General features: G+C 42.0%; 1 protein-coding gene across 1 annotated transcript in view; it reads left to right on the top strand.

The window, feature by feature from the left end:
- The first annotated feature begins 883 nt into the window (after positions 1-883).
- The window catches only part of chdh (choline dehydrogenase), a 49209-nt gene continuing 31272 nt past the window's right edge, over positions 884-18820 (top strand). The window contains exons 1-3 of the mRNA XM_052018885.1: positions 884-1114; positions 11880-12753; positions 17881-18032. Of these exons, the coding sequence (XP_051874845.1) occupies positions 12027-12753; positions 17881-18032 (879 nt within the window). The 5' untranslated portion in view covers positions 884-1114; positions 11880-12026. The remainder of the gene's footprint in view (positions 1115-11879; positions 12754-17880; positions 18033-18820) is intronic.

The following is an 18820-nucleotide window of genomic DNA, read 5'->3' as shown; positions in this document are numbered from 1 at the left end:
AGGACTATGCCCGGCATTAGGGACCAGGCAGCACCTGAGACACTGTATATTTCTAGTATTTTGTTTTTATTTCAGGTTCTGAGCATCTGCAGTTTTCTACTCCCAGGGCTCTTTGTTATATGAAGGACAAGTTGGGCTGAAGGGCCTATTTTCCGTGCTGTATAGCTCCATAACTCCATGAAGGGGTTGCTGCGGAACCATCCAGAACAACCTCTAAACGTATCCTATCCCTTAAAGTGGGAATATAATGCTGACAGCCTTAGCATCAAACACAAACAAATGCTTAAGTGTAGAAAAATCTGTTTCACTCAGTCTCAATCTTCAACAAGATTTCCCCACTGTGATGAAATCAATAGATTTTGAGACATTAAGGGTATGAAGGGAGGTGGGCTTGGTGCAGGAGAGCAGCCCTGAGGTAAAACATCAGCCCTGATCTAATTTAGTTCAGAGCAGACATGAGAGGCCCCAATTATCCTCTTGCTATCTTTTATGATTTTTTAAAAAACTTTCTTTCTCACAATTCTTCCTCCTATTTTTCTCATTGTTTCTCACACTTTTTTACCACTTATCTCATGGGAGGTCTTCCTCAGTCTCCTTTGATCACCTATTTGCTGGCAGCCTTCTGCCTCTGGGAATGTACCACTGTGGGTTACATGACCTTGTGTGGGCTGCAGGGCAACTTTCCAGCGGGGTAATAGGGGACTTTCACAGGCACTGTGCACACTGGGAAGGCGCTAATGGCTGCGTTATTAATATAGCGTTCCTTAGGCTTTCTGGGAGATCCTAAAAGGGAACAAAATACGAAAGAAAATGTGAACCTGACATTTACTGGCACAGAGTCAGAGAGCAAGTGGGATGAGAGGGAGACAATCAACAAAGCAGTGGGTGGGATGAATGGATTCGGCGCAGGGTCATTGAGGGGGGGGGGAATAGCCAGATTTTGAGCATAGCCTTGAGCTAGTCCGGTCCGGAGATTCCGGCTCCACTCGCTGTTACCTGCTCGGCGGGATCCCACCCGATCCGTTGGAGTGTGCGACCGCCGATCCAACGGGACGAGTGAGGTGACCAGATAGCGGGAGAACGGGGCCAAGTCAGCGTGTCAGCACAAATGAGGGTGAGTTAGTGATGTGCAAGGTTAGTGGGTGGGACGGAACGGGGACATTTGGAAAGGCGACGTGAGTTGAAGTTTCCAAAAATAGTTTGAAGTTGCAGGGTCTGCACCGCCTCTCGACGGACAGGCCACAGCTCTGCACTTCAGCCGCCGACGCGATGGTCTGGAGAGTCCCACCACAAGCTCAACGTTTTGTTGGATTGTGCGATTTTTGTTTAAATCACTGTGGTTTGCGGTAGATGCAGAGCTGTCGGGGGGGGGGGTAGTGGGTGGGGGGGAGGGGGTGTAGAGGTTCGGCACATTAGTGGGGGCCTACAGGGAGAAAAGGAATGTTAATCGGGCTAGCCCTCAGAGTACCACGTACTGTCCTTTTGGAGTTGATTTCAGCGATATTTCTGCTTCTGGTGGACTGTCAAATCGATTTCCATTTTGGTAAAACATTTCTGAAATAAAGATATAAAATCCTGGAAATCTTCAAAAGGCCAGGAAGTATATAAAAAAATACTATTCGCGTTTTGGGTCGAAATTCTCATATTGGTTTAAAACCTGTTCAGGGCCGCCCTAACGTTGTACTCTCTCGAGCCTCAAACTTTCTTGGGGCTGCTTGTTTCTGGGTTCTTCGATATCCTTTAATTTAACGAGCGAGAAAGAAAACTACCGATGCTGGAATCTGAAACAAAGAATAGAAGAATGCTGAAAGAACTCAGCCAGTCAAGCAGCACCTGTGGAAACAGTTAATGTTTAGGATTAGAACAGAAATCGGTTGCTGACCCAAAACGTTGACTGGTTTCTCTTTGCACAGATACTGGCTGAGTTCTTCCAGACTTGTGTTTCCGTTCCTTTACTTTTATTTTCTTGATCATGCCTGAATTTATTTACTCCACCATGGAGGCTATGCCTTCATTTGCTGAGGCCTCAAGCTTTAAAAATCCCTCCCTCAGCTTATCCATCTCTTTTTCCAGATGTTTCTCAAATAACACCTTTTTAAACAAGCTGTTGGTCCTATTTGCAACCATTCATATGGTGAAATAGACCATGTCTGCAGACAGTAAGTCCTGTACAGAATTCAATGTGGGCTGCTGTATCAGAGGTAATATTCACACCGCAGATAAGTCACCCAGTGAAATCTCCAATGAAAGAGCTCCAATGAAACCACCTGTTTAATAGCAGTACCATCACCAAATTCCCTGTTAACAACAACTTATGGAGAAGGAAGGTGATTGCCATTGGCCAGAAACTTAACTGGGGCAGCCAAGTAAATACTGTGGCCATAAAAGGAGACCAAGGAGGCTAAAGCTGAATGAGTGATTTGGGTGAAACTTGAGATGGGAAGAAACTTGATTCCACCAAGAGCATATGGACCATATATTCTGGGTAGACTTTTAGTGCTGTAAATTGTGTGGATCAGGTTACAAAGATTCCCATTGTCACCCAACAGTAATCAGTTTGATATCCTTGTATCTAACTAGCAATATTTTATCCTAAAGTGATATCCACAAATCACTCTGCTGCTGCATAGGGTACCATTTGGCTTCCCAACTGATGCCTGTGTTAATAGTTCCAATCTCCCTTTCTTTCTTATTGGAGTGTTATATGAATTCATGTCATCTGTGAAGGTAACAACTACAATCAAGATCTTTGAGGCCGATTTTGTCCTTGTAGTTCATATAGGAATAGATTACCAGTAAAGTCAATAATGACGGAGCATGGATTTAAGGTAACTGGTAAAAATGATTAAAGGAAATTTGTGATTTAGTGTTGGTTTTGAGGATGGTGTGGTTGGTGGTAGTCTGGAAGTCACTGCCTGGAAGAGTTGTGGAGGCAGGAGCATTCAACACATTTAGAAAATGTTTGGTGGAGCATTTGGTGTGTAGCGAATTGCTAGGTTGCAGACCAAGAATTGGGAAGTGGGATTAGGCTGAATAGCTTTTTTTTGGCAGGATGGGTCAAATGGCCACTGCCTCCTGTGCCATAACTTTCTATGATCCTGTCGTTTGACCTTGCAAAACTGATGTACGTCAGAACTTAAACCCAGAGTTTGTATGGAGAGATTACTCCCTTCATTCCACCTTTCTTCCTGGAGTAAACTGTAGTCAGGAATATTATTGAATCATAGAGTTGTACAGCACAGAAATGGATCCATTGGCTCACCACATCCATGCTGACCTTTTTGGCCATCTGCATTGATATCATTTTCCTGCATTATGTCTATATCTTGTGGCTTGCCTATTTAAGTGCCCGTCTAATGACTCTTAAATATAGTGATTGTATCTGACTCTGCCATCTCCAGTGGCAGTGCATTCCAGATATCAATCTCTCTGTGGGGGGAAAAAAACCTTTCTCTTTAAAATTCCTTCCTCTCACCTTAAACCTGTGCCCTCTTAGAAACATAGAAAAACTACAGCACAATTTAGACCCTTCGGCCCACAAAGCTGTGCCGAACATGTCCCTACCCTAGAAATTACTAGGCGTACCTATAGCCCTCTATTTTACTCAGCTCCATGTACCTATCTAACAGTCTCCTGAAAGACCCTATCGTATCTCTTGTTTTTTATACCCCTACTATGGCAAAAAGGTTCTGACTATCTACCCTTTCTATGCCTCTTATAATTTTGTGGACCTCTATTAGGTCACACCTCAGCCTCCTCTTTCTGGTAGTGTGGCAACCAGAACTAAACACAATGCTCCAAGTGAAATCTAACCAATGTTTTGTAAATTTGCAACATAACGTCCCAACTTTTATATTCCATGACCTGACCTTTGAAGGCAAGCATAGCATATGCCTTTTTCATCACCCTATCCAGCTGTGTTGCCACTTTCAGGGAACTATGGACTTGAACCCCAAGCTCCCTCTTCATCAACATTCCTTAGCATCCTACCATTTACTGTGTATGTGCCACCCTGTTTGACTTTCTAAGATGCTTCACTTTGCATTTGTTGGGATTAAATTCCATCTGTCAATGCTCTGCCTAACCTTCTGTCTGATCGATATCCTGGTGTAGCCTTAGACAACCTTCCTCACTATCCACAACACCATCAACTGTTGTGTAATCTGCATATTTACTAATCACCCCTTGTACGTTCACATCCAGATTACTAATCTGTTTAACAAATAACTCGGCACTGATCCCTGCAGTACACCACTGGTCACAGACTTCCAATCACAAAAGAATCCTTCTACCACTACACTCTGCCTCTTGTCACCAAGCCAATTTTGGGTCCTGATGAAGGATTTTGACGCAAAATGTCGACTGCCAATTTCCCTCCATTGGTGCTGCCCCAACTGCTGAGTCCCTCCAGCTTTTTGTGTGTTGCTTTGGATCCAATCAGCTAACCTTGGATTCTATGTGCCTTAATGTTCTGAACCAGCCTACCATGCTGGACCTTGTCAAGCATGGTAGGCTGGTTCAGAAGTCCATATAGCCATGCTGACTATTCCTATTCAGCCCTTCCCTTCAAATGTACATAAATCCTATCTCTTAGGATTTTCTTCAGTAATTGCCCTACCACAGATGTAAGGTTTACTAATCTGTAATTACCTATTTTGCCCTGGCAGCCCTTCTTTTCTGGCACCTCACCTGTTGCTAATGAAGATGCAAAAAATCTCTGTCATTGCCCCAGCACTTGTATCTCACCTGCACCAAACCTCTCACGGGAATGGAGCTAATCTTCCGAACTATCGGGAAACTTCCAATCTATGGAAACTACAGTCCAGAACCAGGGCTACTCAAACCTCGGTAGCTGAACTGGAGTTTACAGATGATGTTTGTATTTGTGCATGCTCAGATGCTGATCTGCAAGCCATTGCGGACACTTTTGTTGAAGCATACAAGAGGATGGGTCTTGCACTCAACATCTGCAATCAAAGATCCTTTTACCAACCTACCCCTGCTGCACCACACTACCCTCTGAAAATAAAGGTTCTTGGCAATATTCTGGAAAATGTGGATCACTTTTCATATCTCAGGAGCCATTTATTTGCAAAGGTAAATGTTAATGATTGAAGTCATCTCCTCATCCAGTGCATCAACAATGCCTTTGATTGATTGAGGAAAAGTGTACTTGAAGATCAAGATCTCAGACCTGACACAAAACACAACAGAGAGCCACTTAAAGCTCTTCTAAATGCCTCTGAGATCTGGACTGCCTACAGTAGGCACCTCAAGGCACTGAAAAATACTCTCAATGCTGTCTCTGCAAAATTCTCCAAATTCACTGGAAGAACAAGCTAACCAGTTTTGGTGTCCTCTCACAGACCAACATTCCCAGCATTGAAACTCTAGTCATATTCACTCATTTGCATGTCTGACACCAGATTGTCAAAACAGACAATCCTAGGAGATTGTTTGCTAGTGCTGTTGGGGGCAAGGGGATGGGAATCCATGCAGAAAGACAGAGGAAAGCAGAGACCAGAGCAAAAGTTAGAAAAGAGAAAAGTAAGAGTGGAGTACAGAAAAGTCAAATGCAAAGGACACAAAGGTTACTAGCTTCTAAAAGGACAATGAGTGTAAGGTCACTTTATCTGAATGTCCGTAGTATTCAAAACAAGGTCAGTGAACTTGTGGCACAAATCAGTACAAAGGGGTATGATATAGTGGCCATTACAGAAACATGGTTGCAGGTTGGAGATGATTGGGAATTAAATATCCAAGAGTATTAGATAATATGGAAGAATAGGCAGGAAGGTAAGGAAGGCGGCGTAGTGCTCTTAATTAAGAATGAGATCAGGGCGATGGTGAGAGACAATATAAGATCTAAGGAACAGAATGTTGAGTCCATCTGGGTAGAGATTAGGAATAGGAAAGGGAAAAAATCGCTGGTGGGAGTTGTCTATAGGCCACCAAATAATAACATTACAGTGGCAAAGGCAATAAACTAAGAAGTATTTGAGGCATGTAAGAATGGAACAGCAGTTGTCATGGGGGACTTTAACTTCCATATAAATTGGGTGAATCAAGTTGGTCGAGGCAGTCTTGAGGAGGACTTCAAAGAATGCATCTGTGATAGCTTTCTTGAACAGCATGTTAGTGAAGATCAAGGGAAAATGCTATCTTAGGTCTGGTCCTGTACAATGAGACAGGTAAAATTAATGATCTTGTAGTTAGGGATCCTCTTGGAAAGAGTGATCACAGTATGACTGAATTTCTCATACAAATGGAGGGTGCAATAGTTAAATCTAAAACCAGTGTATTATGCCTAAACAAGGGAGACTACAATGGGATGAGGGAGGAGTTGGCTAGCGTAGACTGGAAACACAGGCTATATGGTGGGACAGTTGAGGGACAGTGGAAGACTTTCAAAGAGATTTTTCATGGTGCTCAACAAAAGTATATTCCTGTTAAAAGCAAGGACCATAAGGGTGGAGAGAACCAGCCTTGGATAACTAAGGAAATAAAAAGAAGGCATCAAGCTAAAAGCTCATGCATACAAAGTTGCCAAGAGTAGTGGGAAACTGGAAGATTGGGAAAACTTTAGAAAGTAACAAAGCACCACTAAGCAAGCAATAAGAAAAGGGAAGATAGATTATGAAAGTAAACTAGCACAAAATATAAAAAGATAGTGAAAGTTTTTATAATTATATGAAGCAGAAAAGGGTGGCTAAACTGAATATAGGTCCCTTGGAAGATGCGAAGGGGGAATTAATATTGGGTAATGTGGAAATGGCCGAGGCCTTGAAGGACTATTTTGTGTCTGTCTTCACAGTGGAGGACACATCTAACATGCCAAAGAGAGATGTTATAGATGCAATGAGAGGTGAGGACCTCGTTAAAATTGCTGTCACTAAAGAGGTAGTGACAAGCAAACTAGTGGGCCTAAAGGTAGACAAGTCCCCTGGTCCTGATGGGATGCATCCCGGGGTACTGAAAGAAATGGCAGAAGTAATAGTAGAGGCGTTTGTGATAAGTTACCAAAACTCTGGACTCTGGGCAGGTCCCAGCAGATTGGAAGACAGTGAATGTCAGGCCACTGTTTAAAAAAAGAATGTAGGCAAAAGTCGGGTAACTATAGGCCAGTTAGCTTAATGTCTGTAGTTGGGAAAATGCTTGAAGCTATCATCAAGGAAGAAATAGTGAGACATCTGGATGGAAGTGGTTCCATCAGGCAGACACAGCATGGATGCAGGAAGGGCAGGTCCTGTTTGACAAACTTACTGGAGTTCTTTGAGGATATAATGAGCACAGTGGATAGAGGGGAACAGGTGAATGTTGTATACTTAGATTTCCAGAATGCGTTTGATAAAGTGCTACATAGAAGACATATCCATAAGAAAAGGATGCATGGAGTTGGGGGTTATGTATTAGCATGGATAGAGGATTGATTAACCAAAAGAAGGCAGAGAGTTGAGATAAATGGGCATTTCTCTGGTTGGCAATCAGTAGTAAGCGGGGTGCCGCCTGGGTCAGTGCTCGGCCCGCAACTGCTCATGATATACATTAACGATTTGGAAGAGGGGACCGAGTGTAGCATATCTAAGTTTGCTGATGACACTAAACTGAGTGCAAAAGCAAATTGTGCAGAGGAGGCAGAGAGTCTGCAGAGAGATGTCGATAGATTAAGTGAGTGGGCAAGGGTCTGGCAGATGGAGTACAATGTTGGTAAATGCGAGGTCATCCACTTTGGAAGGAAAAATAGAAGATCAGATTATTATTTAAATAGTGAAAAACTGCAGCATGCTGTTTTGCAGAGGGACTTGGGAGTGCCTGTGCATGAATCGCAAAGGTTGGTTTGTAGGTGCAACAGGTTATCAAGAAGGCAAATGGAATGTTGGCCTTCATTGCTAGAGGGATTGAATGTAAGAGCAGGGAGGTTATGCTGCAACTGTACAGGGTGCTGGTGAGGCCACACCTGGAGTACTATGTGCAGTTCTGGTCTCCTTACTTGAGGAAGGATACACTGGCTTTGGAGGCGGTGCAGAGGAGGTTCATCAGATTGATTCTGGAGATGAGGGGGTTAGCCTATGAGGAGAGATTGAGTCGCCTGGGACTATACTCGCTGGAATTCAGAAGAATGAGAGGGGATCTTATAGAAACATGTAAAATTATGAAACGGATAGATAAGCTAGAGACAGGAAGGTTGTTTCCACTGGGAGGTGAGACGAGAACTAGGGGACATAGCCTCAAGATTCAGGGGAATAGATTTAGGACAGATGAGGAGAAACTGCTTTTCCCAGAGAGTAGTGAATTTGTGGAATGTTCTGCCCAGGGGTGCAGTGGAAGCTACTTCATTAAATATATTTAAGACAGAGTTAGATAGATTTTTTGCATAGTAGGGGAATTAAGGGTTTTGGGGAAAGGCAGGTAGGTGGATCTGCGTCCACGGCCTGATCAGCCATGATCTTATTGACTGGGGGAGCAGGCACGACGGGCTAGATGACCTACCCCTGCTCTTATTTCTTATGTTCTTATCAGACATTCATTTCTGAGCTCTGCGTGGAAAGAGATTACTGGGAAAAGAGGAAAAGATTTATGGATATGCTTAAAACCTCCTTGAAGAAATGCAATATAGATTCACTGAGCACAGGAAAGGCCCTTCAGCCCAATATGTCCATGCTAACCATCGAGTAACTATCTATACTATTCCCATTTACCATCACTTAGTCCATAGCCCTGTATGCCTTGGTGATTCAGGTGCTTGTTTAGATACTTCTTAAATATTGTGATAACACCTGCCTCCACCACCCTCTCAGGCAGTGTATTGCTGATTCCAACCACTTTCTGGATACAAAACCTTTTTCTCAGATCTTCTCTAAACCTGTTAACAGTTACCCTAAACTATGCCCTCTAGTTTTAATTACCTCTGCTATAGGGAAAGGTTTTCTCCTATTTATCCTATTTATGCCCCTGAATTTTGTATCCCACTATTAGTTCCCTAACTGAAACACTTAATCCGAGGCAACATCTTGATAAACCTCCTCTGCTCCTTCTCCAGTGCAATCATTCCCTTCCAATACTGTGGTGACCAGAACTGCATACAGGTAATCCCACCTTAGAGCAGTTCAGGTAACAGAAATTCACCCTTACTGAATTCACAAATCACTACCAAAGAAGCTCAAATACATAATAAAAACTTGCTCTTATGAATTTTAAAAAAGTAAATAATCCTTGCTTTTCTTGACACATACACAAATAACATAACTTAATATTACAGAAAATCACGGTACGTTTTCGAGGAAGACAATCCCCTGGAATGCAAGAGTCGCCTGTATAGTTTTCCAGCTATGGTCTAACTATAGTTTTGTGAAGTTGTACCATAACCTCCCTGCTCTTGCATTCTTTGCCCTGGCTAATGAAAGCAAGTATCCCACACACCTTTTTCATCACCTTATCAACCTGTGCTGCTGTCTTCTGGGATCTTGGACTTGTACACCAATTTTCCTCTTCTTCAATATTCCCCAGGGCCCTACTATACATTATGTATGCCCTGCGCTGTTAATCCTCCCACTGCATCACTTCCCACTTATCAGGATTAAATTCCATTCGCCATTTATCTGTCCATCTTACATCCCCACTAACTCCTCACGATCCCTGGCTCATGACCTCTCAAAGTGGAGGAGGAGCCACGCAGCAGGAGCGCACAGAAGTCTTGTGTAAATGGCAGAAGGAGTGCACCACCTCACAAACTACTCGCCTGCCCATCCACCCTCTTGGGCATATCCTGCCTCATCTGTGGGTGAGTCTGTGCTTTCCACATTGATGTCATCAGTCACCTGAGAAGCCATAAAACTGGAGTGGAAGTAATCAATCTTCCTTGATCTAGAGGGTCTGCCTAAGAATGTTTTGAAAAAGAACATAAGAACTTTGGCTGCTTTAAGGTAGCTCCATTAAGGCAGGATCTGACTAATCTTAATGGAACCATAAGCTAATTACTTGCTGTACTTGCATGTTGCATTCAGTGACTTGTGCACAAGCACACCGAGGTTCTTTTAAACATTAACGCTTTCCAATTTCTCACCATTTCCAAATCCATTGGTTTTTTGTTATGTTCACCAAAGTGATTTTTAATATCATTTCCTCCTCCTGCCATGTTTTCGCCTCCTGGGCACATCTGTCGACGTGAGAACAATCTGTTTATTCCCATTTTTCGTTTACTGTCCAATAACCAATTTTCAATCAATGTCAGCATAATATGCCCAATTCCACGTGATCATTAGACTACATGCTTTGTGGAACTGAAGATCAGGATATATATCTGTGCTGTTAAGCAGCCAGTCTCTGTTGGGCAAGCCAACATGGATTTAAGGTCTTGTCTGGCTTCAACCATTACAAGCCTCTCCAGAACAGAACTTTAAATATCTTTAATACAAAACTATCACAGGAAACAAGGTTTCGTATTGCTTCTGTTCTGTTAAGTAACACAAGATTTTTGAGTGCTTCCCAGTGGAATTTTAACAAAAATGTAACGGGCTAAACAATCCAGGGGTGGGACATGTGCAAATTTTGTTCTAAGTCTTGCATGGAGTCTGCACATAAGCAGCCTGCAAATAGTGTGGCATTTCACACTGAAGCAGGCCTAATGTCGAGGGTTGAGGTTTGTATTGGTGTTGGTGTTGATACCTGGTCTAAGGCAGGGAATCCAAAATAGCCATCTTCTTTCAGCTGGGTTCTTTATTGTTCTACGATCATTTGACTTAACCTTTAATCTTCTATGGCATGTAGGTTGTGTCTGCATTACAACAGCTTGCATTTCACATAACCTGTCATTTTTACTGTTTGTTTCTTCAATGAATCATGGATTCAGTTGAAGATTAAATCCACCTATCACTGCTCTACTTTTCCCTCCTATATACTGGGCTTCCCCTTTTCCTACCTTCAGTCCTGAAGATGGGTTCTGACCTGAAATGTTGACCACCTGCTTTTCTCCACAGATGCTGCTGGCCTGCTGAGTTCCTCCAGTATCGTTGTGTTTCTCATCTAGATTCCAGCATCTGGAGTCCTTTGTTTCTCGAAGATTAGATCTTGTTTTAGAAAAGGAAGATTTTTGAATTGAAGAAAGTTTCCTTGTTGGTAGATTGGCAGGAAAGATTTCTCAATTGATTGATACTATTGTCTTTTAGGTGGGATAGTATGTGTTATCAGTGACTCTGGGAAGTGAGTATTTGTCTGTGGATGACACCAAATAAAAAGGAAATAAACTTAGAAGAGACAAAAGAAGTCATGTTGAAGCTGCTTTTTATTGTCGTAACTCAAAAAATAAATTCTACAGTTGAAAATTAATGATTTACTGAAGTTTTGGCAAGTGAATATTGTGGAAAGGCAGTTATTTATAGCAATGATTCTTGCAATTCACTGGATAGGTGTAGGAATATAAAGCTTGTGTGTGGTGGAATAATCCGGTGTTAGGTGCTGTAAAATGAAATTCCTAACTGTTTGGGGTAATGAGTATCTCACAGAAATCATTAATGCACTGACCTTTGGTTACTTAGATCTCACAATGACCATTGCTACCCAGCAGCAACTGGGTGTGTCATGAAGCTGTCTGTTGCATAGTTCAGCCAGTAGACTGACTTTGAACTGTTCAACTTTAATGGTTGTTTTTGTTTTTGAATTTGATATATTGATCACAGTTGCTGATCATGATTCCTGAAAATCTTTCTTTGAAATGTTAGCAGATTCAGTTGTTTTAAATATTTTACACATTCCATTTACTTTTGTTGAATCATGAACTCGTGTATATTGTGTATGGTTGTTTTCCTTATTTTTTTGTGTTGTATTAGATGATTTTCATGTTTCGTGAATCTCAAGGAATAGTTCTTTTGATCTCTCCATAGATTGCCAAGAGCAACGGCTTTGAATGAACAATTCCAGTACATATCACTGCACTTTGTACCTGCAGCCATAAAAAAAAACAAGACCAATAGGTCGAGCCAATATAAATCAGAACAAACAAGATATTCTACACTTTCAGAACAATTTTAATGCACACACAGCTCGCAGCAAGAACCATGAATAGATTGATTGGGTTCGCAAAAGCGAATGTGGCAAGCAGTTTATTAATTAGATCCCTACAGCACCAGAACTTAAACGTATTGGCTAAAACCTATGCTGCAGAGACATCAGCGTTCAACTACATAATAGTCGGAGCAGGTTCTGCAGGATGCGTCCTGGCAAACCGCCTTTCTGAAGACAGCAATGATTCGGTGCTCCTTTTAGAAGCAGGGCCGAAAGATACGCTATTGAGTAGCAAGCGACTGATGTGGAAGATTCATATGCCAGCTGCCTTGATATACAATCTTTGTGATGACAAGTACAACTGGTATTACCATACTACAGCTCAAAAACACATGAATAACCGTGTAATGTACTGGCCAAGAGGCCGTGTTTGGGGAGGATCGTCTTCTTTGAATGCAATGGTATATATCCGTGGACATGCAGAAGATTATAATCGCTGGGAGAAACAAGGTGCCACTGGTTGGGATTATGAACATTGCCTTCCATACTTTAGGAGAGCACAGTGCCATGAACTGGGAGCTGACCAGTATAGAGGGGGAAATGGACCATTACATGTATCACGGGGAAAGACAAATCATCCTCTTCATTTTGCTTTTCTTGAGGCTGGGCAACAAGCTGGCTACCCATTTACTGATGACATGAATGGATTTCAGCAGGAGGGAGTTGGTTGGATGGATATGACAATTTTCAAAGGTATTACTAGTCAAATATTATATCCTATTTATTTTGCTCTGTTTGATAATTTGAAGAATTGGCAGAAGTTTTATTTAACCTTCTTGTAATTATGGAAATGCGCACGAAACGTTTATGATTTTTTAAGTTGAAACAAAGTGAGTCAAATACAACGCACCTAAACTGGCGAAACTTTTAATACTTCCAAAACAAGTAACATCTCATTAGCCAGTGTAAATGCCTGTGCATTTGTTTATGCAATTCTGCAAACTACCTTCTATAAGCCCATTTTACTGACAATATCTGAAAGTTGCTGTAATGGAAACACTCCAGGGGAAGATTATCCTATGTTTAGTCACTTTTCACTATACTTTGCACTTGCAGGAGCTGTGTGTCTTCATTTGCCAGGTCGTATATCTCAGTTGCTGTTCTTGTGCTGACTTGATTAGCTTTACACTACTTCTCTGACATGCTCAGGTCATCCAACCTGTAGCTGTAGATTTGTTGTGAAGAGAAGAACCATTATGAGTTATGAGTATTTTCTGCACTTGGTGCTCCTTGATTGTCCTTCCCCACTCCTCTCTGATTATAATGGCATTGGTTGCTTTTGGTTAAAAACTTTCACCTTCCCTTCCTTAGCGCTGTGGTGATGTTCTGTTTTCTTAAATTAATTTAAGACATTTCCTCAAGTAAATAAATGGTCACTTTTTGATATATTACTGTGCAAGGGAGGAAAGTTGCATGAGTTTATCATTAATCACCTTTTTTTGGAAAGCAAAGCATTTTCATTCCAGATTCAAATACAGCTGAATAACTAGCCTTTTAATACCAAAATATAATTCTGCAATTGCTAATTTTCCCTGAAATTATTGAAGAGAAATAAATAAAGAACTTGTATTTTATGATATGATTCAGGATCTCAAGATGTCCTAAAGCATTTCTGAGTGAGTTGATTGTTTTTGAAGTGCAGTTAATGTAACATGTGCAAGTACAGCACATAGCAGCTTGCTTGTGCATGATAGGATCCCAGATATCTTGATGTGAGTAACTAATTAATCAGCCTTATTGGCATTAATTGAAGAACAGCTGTAAGCCAGGACACAAATACAGTTTTCCAATCTTCTTTGATGGAAAATTATGGAATCATTTGCAACCATCTTCAAGTCAGACAGTAACCTTGGTTTAGCTTTTCTTACTTTGGCATAACTCTTATATTAAGACAAGATATCTTTATTAGTCACATGTACATCGAAACACACAGTGAAATACATCTTTTGCATAGAGTGTTCTGGGGGCAGACCACAAGTGTAGCCACACTTCCGGTGCCAACATAGCATGCCCACCACTTCCTAACCCGTACGTCTTTGGAATATGGGAGGAAACCCATGCAGACACAGGGAGAACGTACAGACCCCTTACAGACGGTGGCCGGAATTGAACCCAGGTCACTGGTGCTGTAATAGCGTTATGCTAACTGCTACACTACCATGCCTGCTGTGAAGACACGTTAGCCACTGGTAGAGTAATTAAAAATGCGGGGATTGATTTCAATGTCTATATCAAACCTATTGTGTGACACCTTGTGAAATGCTTTTTGGAATTCAATATATATCACAGCAACCCCATTTCCCTCATTGACCCTTTCTGTTGCTTAATCAAAAATTTCAGTTTGTTAGACACCATTTGCCTTTCCAAAATCTCATGCTTTTTACAACGATTCAGAATGTTTGGGGAATGCTGATATCTCTGGTTATAGGACTTAAGACGATTAAAGATGGTATGGCATATGGAGGAAGATGGTGGCTACGATGGATTCAAATATAGGAATGAGAATTTTGAAAGTCAGTGGGAAATGGTTAGCTGGGAAGTAGTCCAAGTCAGGAAGCCGAAGCATGAGGAAGGACTTGGTGTGAGTGTGGATGTGGGCAGTAGAGTTTTAGATCACCTCAAGTTTAGTGTAGAACTTCAAGGCCGTCCAGAAGTGGATTGGAATGGGTCAGATAGAGATAAGAATGGCCATCAGTAAAAATTTCAGCCATGGATGAGCTAGGATGAGTAGAGTTGCACAGTTGTTATAGAGATAGGAGTAGGCATTCAGGATGGAGCAGAACTATATGCTTTAGCCTCCAGGAGGAGCCAGGGATAGAGATGGAACTTGTATTTTATGATGGAACAGACAGACTAGAAAGGCATTTACTTGGAGTGAAGGGAATTATGAGGCTGTCAGGCAGGAAATTGGAGGATTAAATTGGGAACAGATGTTCTCAGGGAAAAGTATGGAAGAAATGTGGCAAATATTCAGGGGATATTTGTGTGGAGTTCTGCATAGGCATGTTCCAATGATTCAGGGGAGTCAAGAGAGGATACAGGAACCGTAGTGTACAAAGGCTATAATAAATCTAGTCAAAAGGAAAAGAAAAGCTTACAAAAGGTTCAGAGAGCTAGGTAATGTTAGAGATCTGGAAGAATATAAGGCTAACAGGAAGGAGCTTAAGAAGGAAATTAGGAGAGCCAGGAGGGGATATGAGAAGGCCTTGGCGGGCAGGATTAAGGAAAACCCCAAGGCATTCTACGAGTATGTGAAGAGCAAGAGGATAAGAAGCGAAAGAATAGGACCTATCAAGTGCAGCAGTGGGAAAGTGTGTATGGATCCGGAAGAAGTAGCGGAGGTACTTAATGAATACTTTACATCAGTATTCACTACGGAAAAAGATCTGGGGGATTGTAGCGAGGAATTGCAGCAGGCTGAAAAGCTTGAGCATGTAGATATTAGGAAAGAGGAGGTACTGAAACTATTGGAAAGCATCAAGTTGGATAAGTTGCCGGGACCGGATGAGATGTACACCAGGCTGCTGTGGGATGCGAGGGAAGAGATTGTGGAGCCTCTGACGATGATCTTTGCATCATCGATGGAGACTGGAGAGGTTCCAGAAGATTGGAGGGTTGCGGATGTTATTCCCTTATTCAAGAAAGGGAGTAGAGATAGCCCAGGAAATTATAGACCAGTGAGACTTACCTCAGTGGTTGGTAAACTGATGGAGAAGATCCTGAGAGGCAGGATTTATGAACATTTAGAGAGGTATAATATGATTAGGAATAGTCAGCATGGCTTTGTCAAGGGCAAGTCCTGCCTTACGAGCCTGATTGAATTTTTTGAGGATGTGACTAAACACATAGATGAAGGGAGAGCAGTAGATATAGTGTATATGGATCTCAGCAAGGCATTTGATAAGGTACCCCATGCAAGGCTTATTGAGAAAGTAAAGAGGCATGGGATCCAAGGGGACATTGCAATGTGGATCCAGAACTGGCTGGCCCACAGAAGGCAAAGAGTGGTTGTTGAAGGGTCGTATTTTGCATGGAGGTCAGTGACCAGTGGTGTACCTCAGGGATCTGTTCTGGGACCCTTACTCTTTATGATTTTTATAAACAACCTGGATGAGGAAGTGGAGGGATGGGTTAGTAAGTTTGCAGATGACACAAAGGTTGGAGGTGTTGTGGATAGTATAGAGGGCTGTCAGAGGTAGATAGGATGCAAAGCTGGGTTGAGAAGTGGCAGATGCAGTTCAACCCAGATAAATGTGAAGTGGTTCATTTTGGTAGGTCAAATATGATGGCAGAATATAGTATTAATGGCAGGACTCTTGGCAGTGTGGAGGATCAGAGGGATCTTGGGGTCCGAGTCCATAGGATGCTCAAAGCAGCTGCACAGGTTGACTCTGTGGTTAAGAAGGCATATGGTGTATTGTCCTTCATCAATTGTGGAATTGAATTTAGGAGCTGAGAGGTATTGTTGCAGCTATATAGGACCCTGGTCAGACCTTACTTGGAGTACTGTGCTCAGTTCTGGTCACCTCACTACAGGAAGGATGTGGAAGCCATAGAAAGGGTGTAGAGGAGATTTACAAGGACGCTGCCTGGAATGCAGAGCATGCCTTATGAAAGCAGGTTGAGGGAACTCGGCCTTTTCTCCTTGGAGCGACGGAGGATGAGGAGGGACCTGATAGAGGTATATAAGATGATGAGAGGCATTGATCGGGTGGATAGTCAGAGGCTTTTCCCCAGGGCTGAAATGGTGGCCACAAGAGGACATGGGTTTAAGGTGCTGGGGAGTAGGTATAGAGGAGATGTCAAGGGTAAGTTTTTTACTCAGAGAGTGGTGAGTGCGTGGAATGGGCTGCTGGCAACGGTGATGGAGGTGGATACGATAGGGTCTTTTAAGAGACTGTTGGATAGGTACATGGAACTGAGCAAAATAGAGGGCTATGGGTAAGCCTAGTAATTTCTAGGGTAGGGACATGTTCGGTACAGCTTTGTGGGCTGAAGGTCCTGAATTGTGCTGTAGGTTTTCTATGTTTCTATGTTTTTTCCCCCAGCTGCCCTCTTACTTCTGATAAAGTTACAGAATGTTTTAGGATTCTCCTTAACCTTGGCAAGGATATTTCATGCCTCCTTTTTCCTATCTTATTTTCTTCTGAAGTTCTAAGTCTCTGTCCATTTAGCTTGGTTTCTTGGCAACACTAGCGCAGTACTAGATAACCAAACCCCTTAGGTCGGGTTGTGCCCTGTTGAAAGTACTGTGCTGCTTTGTCATTATGGACAATGTGGAAGAAGTTTAATCCTCATTCCCATTACTTTGCATATATTTCAAATTGCTAATAATGTCCTTCTGATGTGGGAACTATCCACGTGATCAGTAATGCACAAGACACTCTTTGTAAAACTCTGCTTTTGAAATAGCATAGGCCATCCATGAAATAATGATAAAAGCATAAGTAATCCTGAGATGTCTGAATTTTGGTAACTGCATGTAGTTCTAGAGCCAGTTTTAAGCACAAATATTATGCAAGGTATGTCACAGGCCATATGATTGTAATGTCTAAGCAGAAATATATTTATGGTGTAATTGATTTTAAATAATTACTCATGGTGTCAAATCTTTGCAAATCTATTTAAAAGAGAATCAGCAATGATTACTGTGAAGTATATTTAAGAGGTTTCATAATTAATGTAAGTTGGCCTCTACAAGTTAATCAGTTTGTAATGCTTGTTTTACATTTTTTTTGTTTGGTCATTATATATAATATTAACTTATGCAACAGAAATAGTTGGTTTATTATTTTCAATCAAAATTTTCCTGTATTTCAGGACGGAGATGGAGTGCGGCTAGTGCGTATTTGCGCCCCAGTTTCACACGCAGCAACTTAACAGCAGAAGTGAAAACGTTTGTAACTAAAATTTTATTTGATGGTACCAAGGCCATTGGTGTTGAATATGTTCAAGGTGGATTAACGAGAAAGGTACTGTAGCATTATATTTATTTATCATTTCTGAGCTTTTACTCAAATCTTTCTGCATAATAAAAAAATACTTTCAAATGTTTTGGAGCAGCCATTTTAAGAGTGACAGTTGTGAGGTTGAAGTGCTGTGTTTGAGGTGTTATTGTGGAGGTTTTGTCTTGAGACGATTTGGCAAGGAGGCTAAGCAGTGGTAAGGTAAGATCTTTTATTTTCCTCAGTAGTCTTAGAGATGGGAGTCACAGCAGTCATTACTATACCTGTGGGAAGCTTGTCAAGCTGCAGCTCCTGACTGACCACATCAAGCAGCTGGAGCTGTAGTTGGACTCGTTCAGGAGCATCCATGAGGCTGAGAGCATCATAGACAGGAGCTTCAGTTTGGTGGTCACAACAAAGCTACGGGCAGTAGGTAGTTGAGTGACCACCAGAAAAGGGTTAGACGGAGAGTGCAGGATTCCCCTGTGGCCATGCCCTTCAGTAACAAGTATATAGTTTTGGACACTGTTGGGGGCATAGTCTTTTGGAGGACAGCAGCAGCCAGGTCTGTGGCACAGCGACCGGCTCTGATGCACAGCAGGGGAAGATGGAATCAAGGAGAACTGTTGCGATGGGAGACTCGATAATTAGAGGGGCATATGGGTGATTCTGTGGCTGCGAACAGGACTGTGGGATGGTATGTTGCCTCCTAAGTGCCAGGGTCAAGGATGTCTCCGAATAATTGCAGAACGTTCTCAAGAGAAAGGGTAAGACATCAGAGGTCATTGGTACCAATGACATAGGTAGTGAATGAG

The sequence above is a fragment of the Pristis pectinata genome, chromosome 6 (assembly GCF_009764475.1).
Source record: "Pristis pectinata isolate sPriPec2 chromosome 6, sPriPec2.1.pri, whole genome shotgun sequence".
NCBI classification, from domain to species: domain Eukaryota; kingdom Metazoa; phylum Chordata; class Chondrichthyes; order Rhinopristiformes; family Pristidae; genus Pristis; species Pristis pectinata.
The sequence above is the reverse complement of the archived record's forward strand: the minus strand, read 5'-3'. Positions and strand labels throughout refer to the sequence as shown.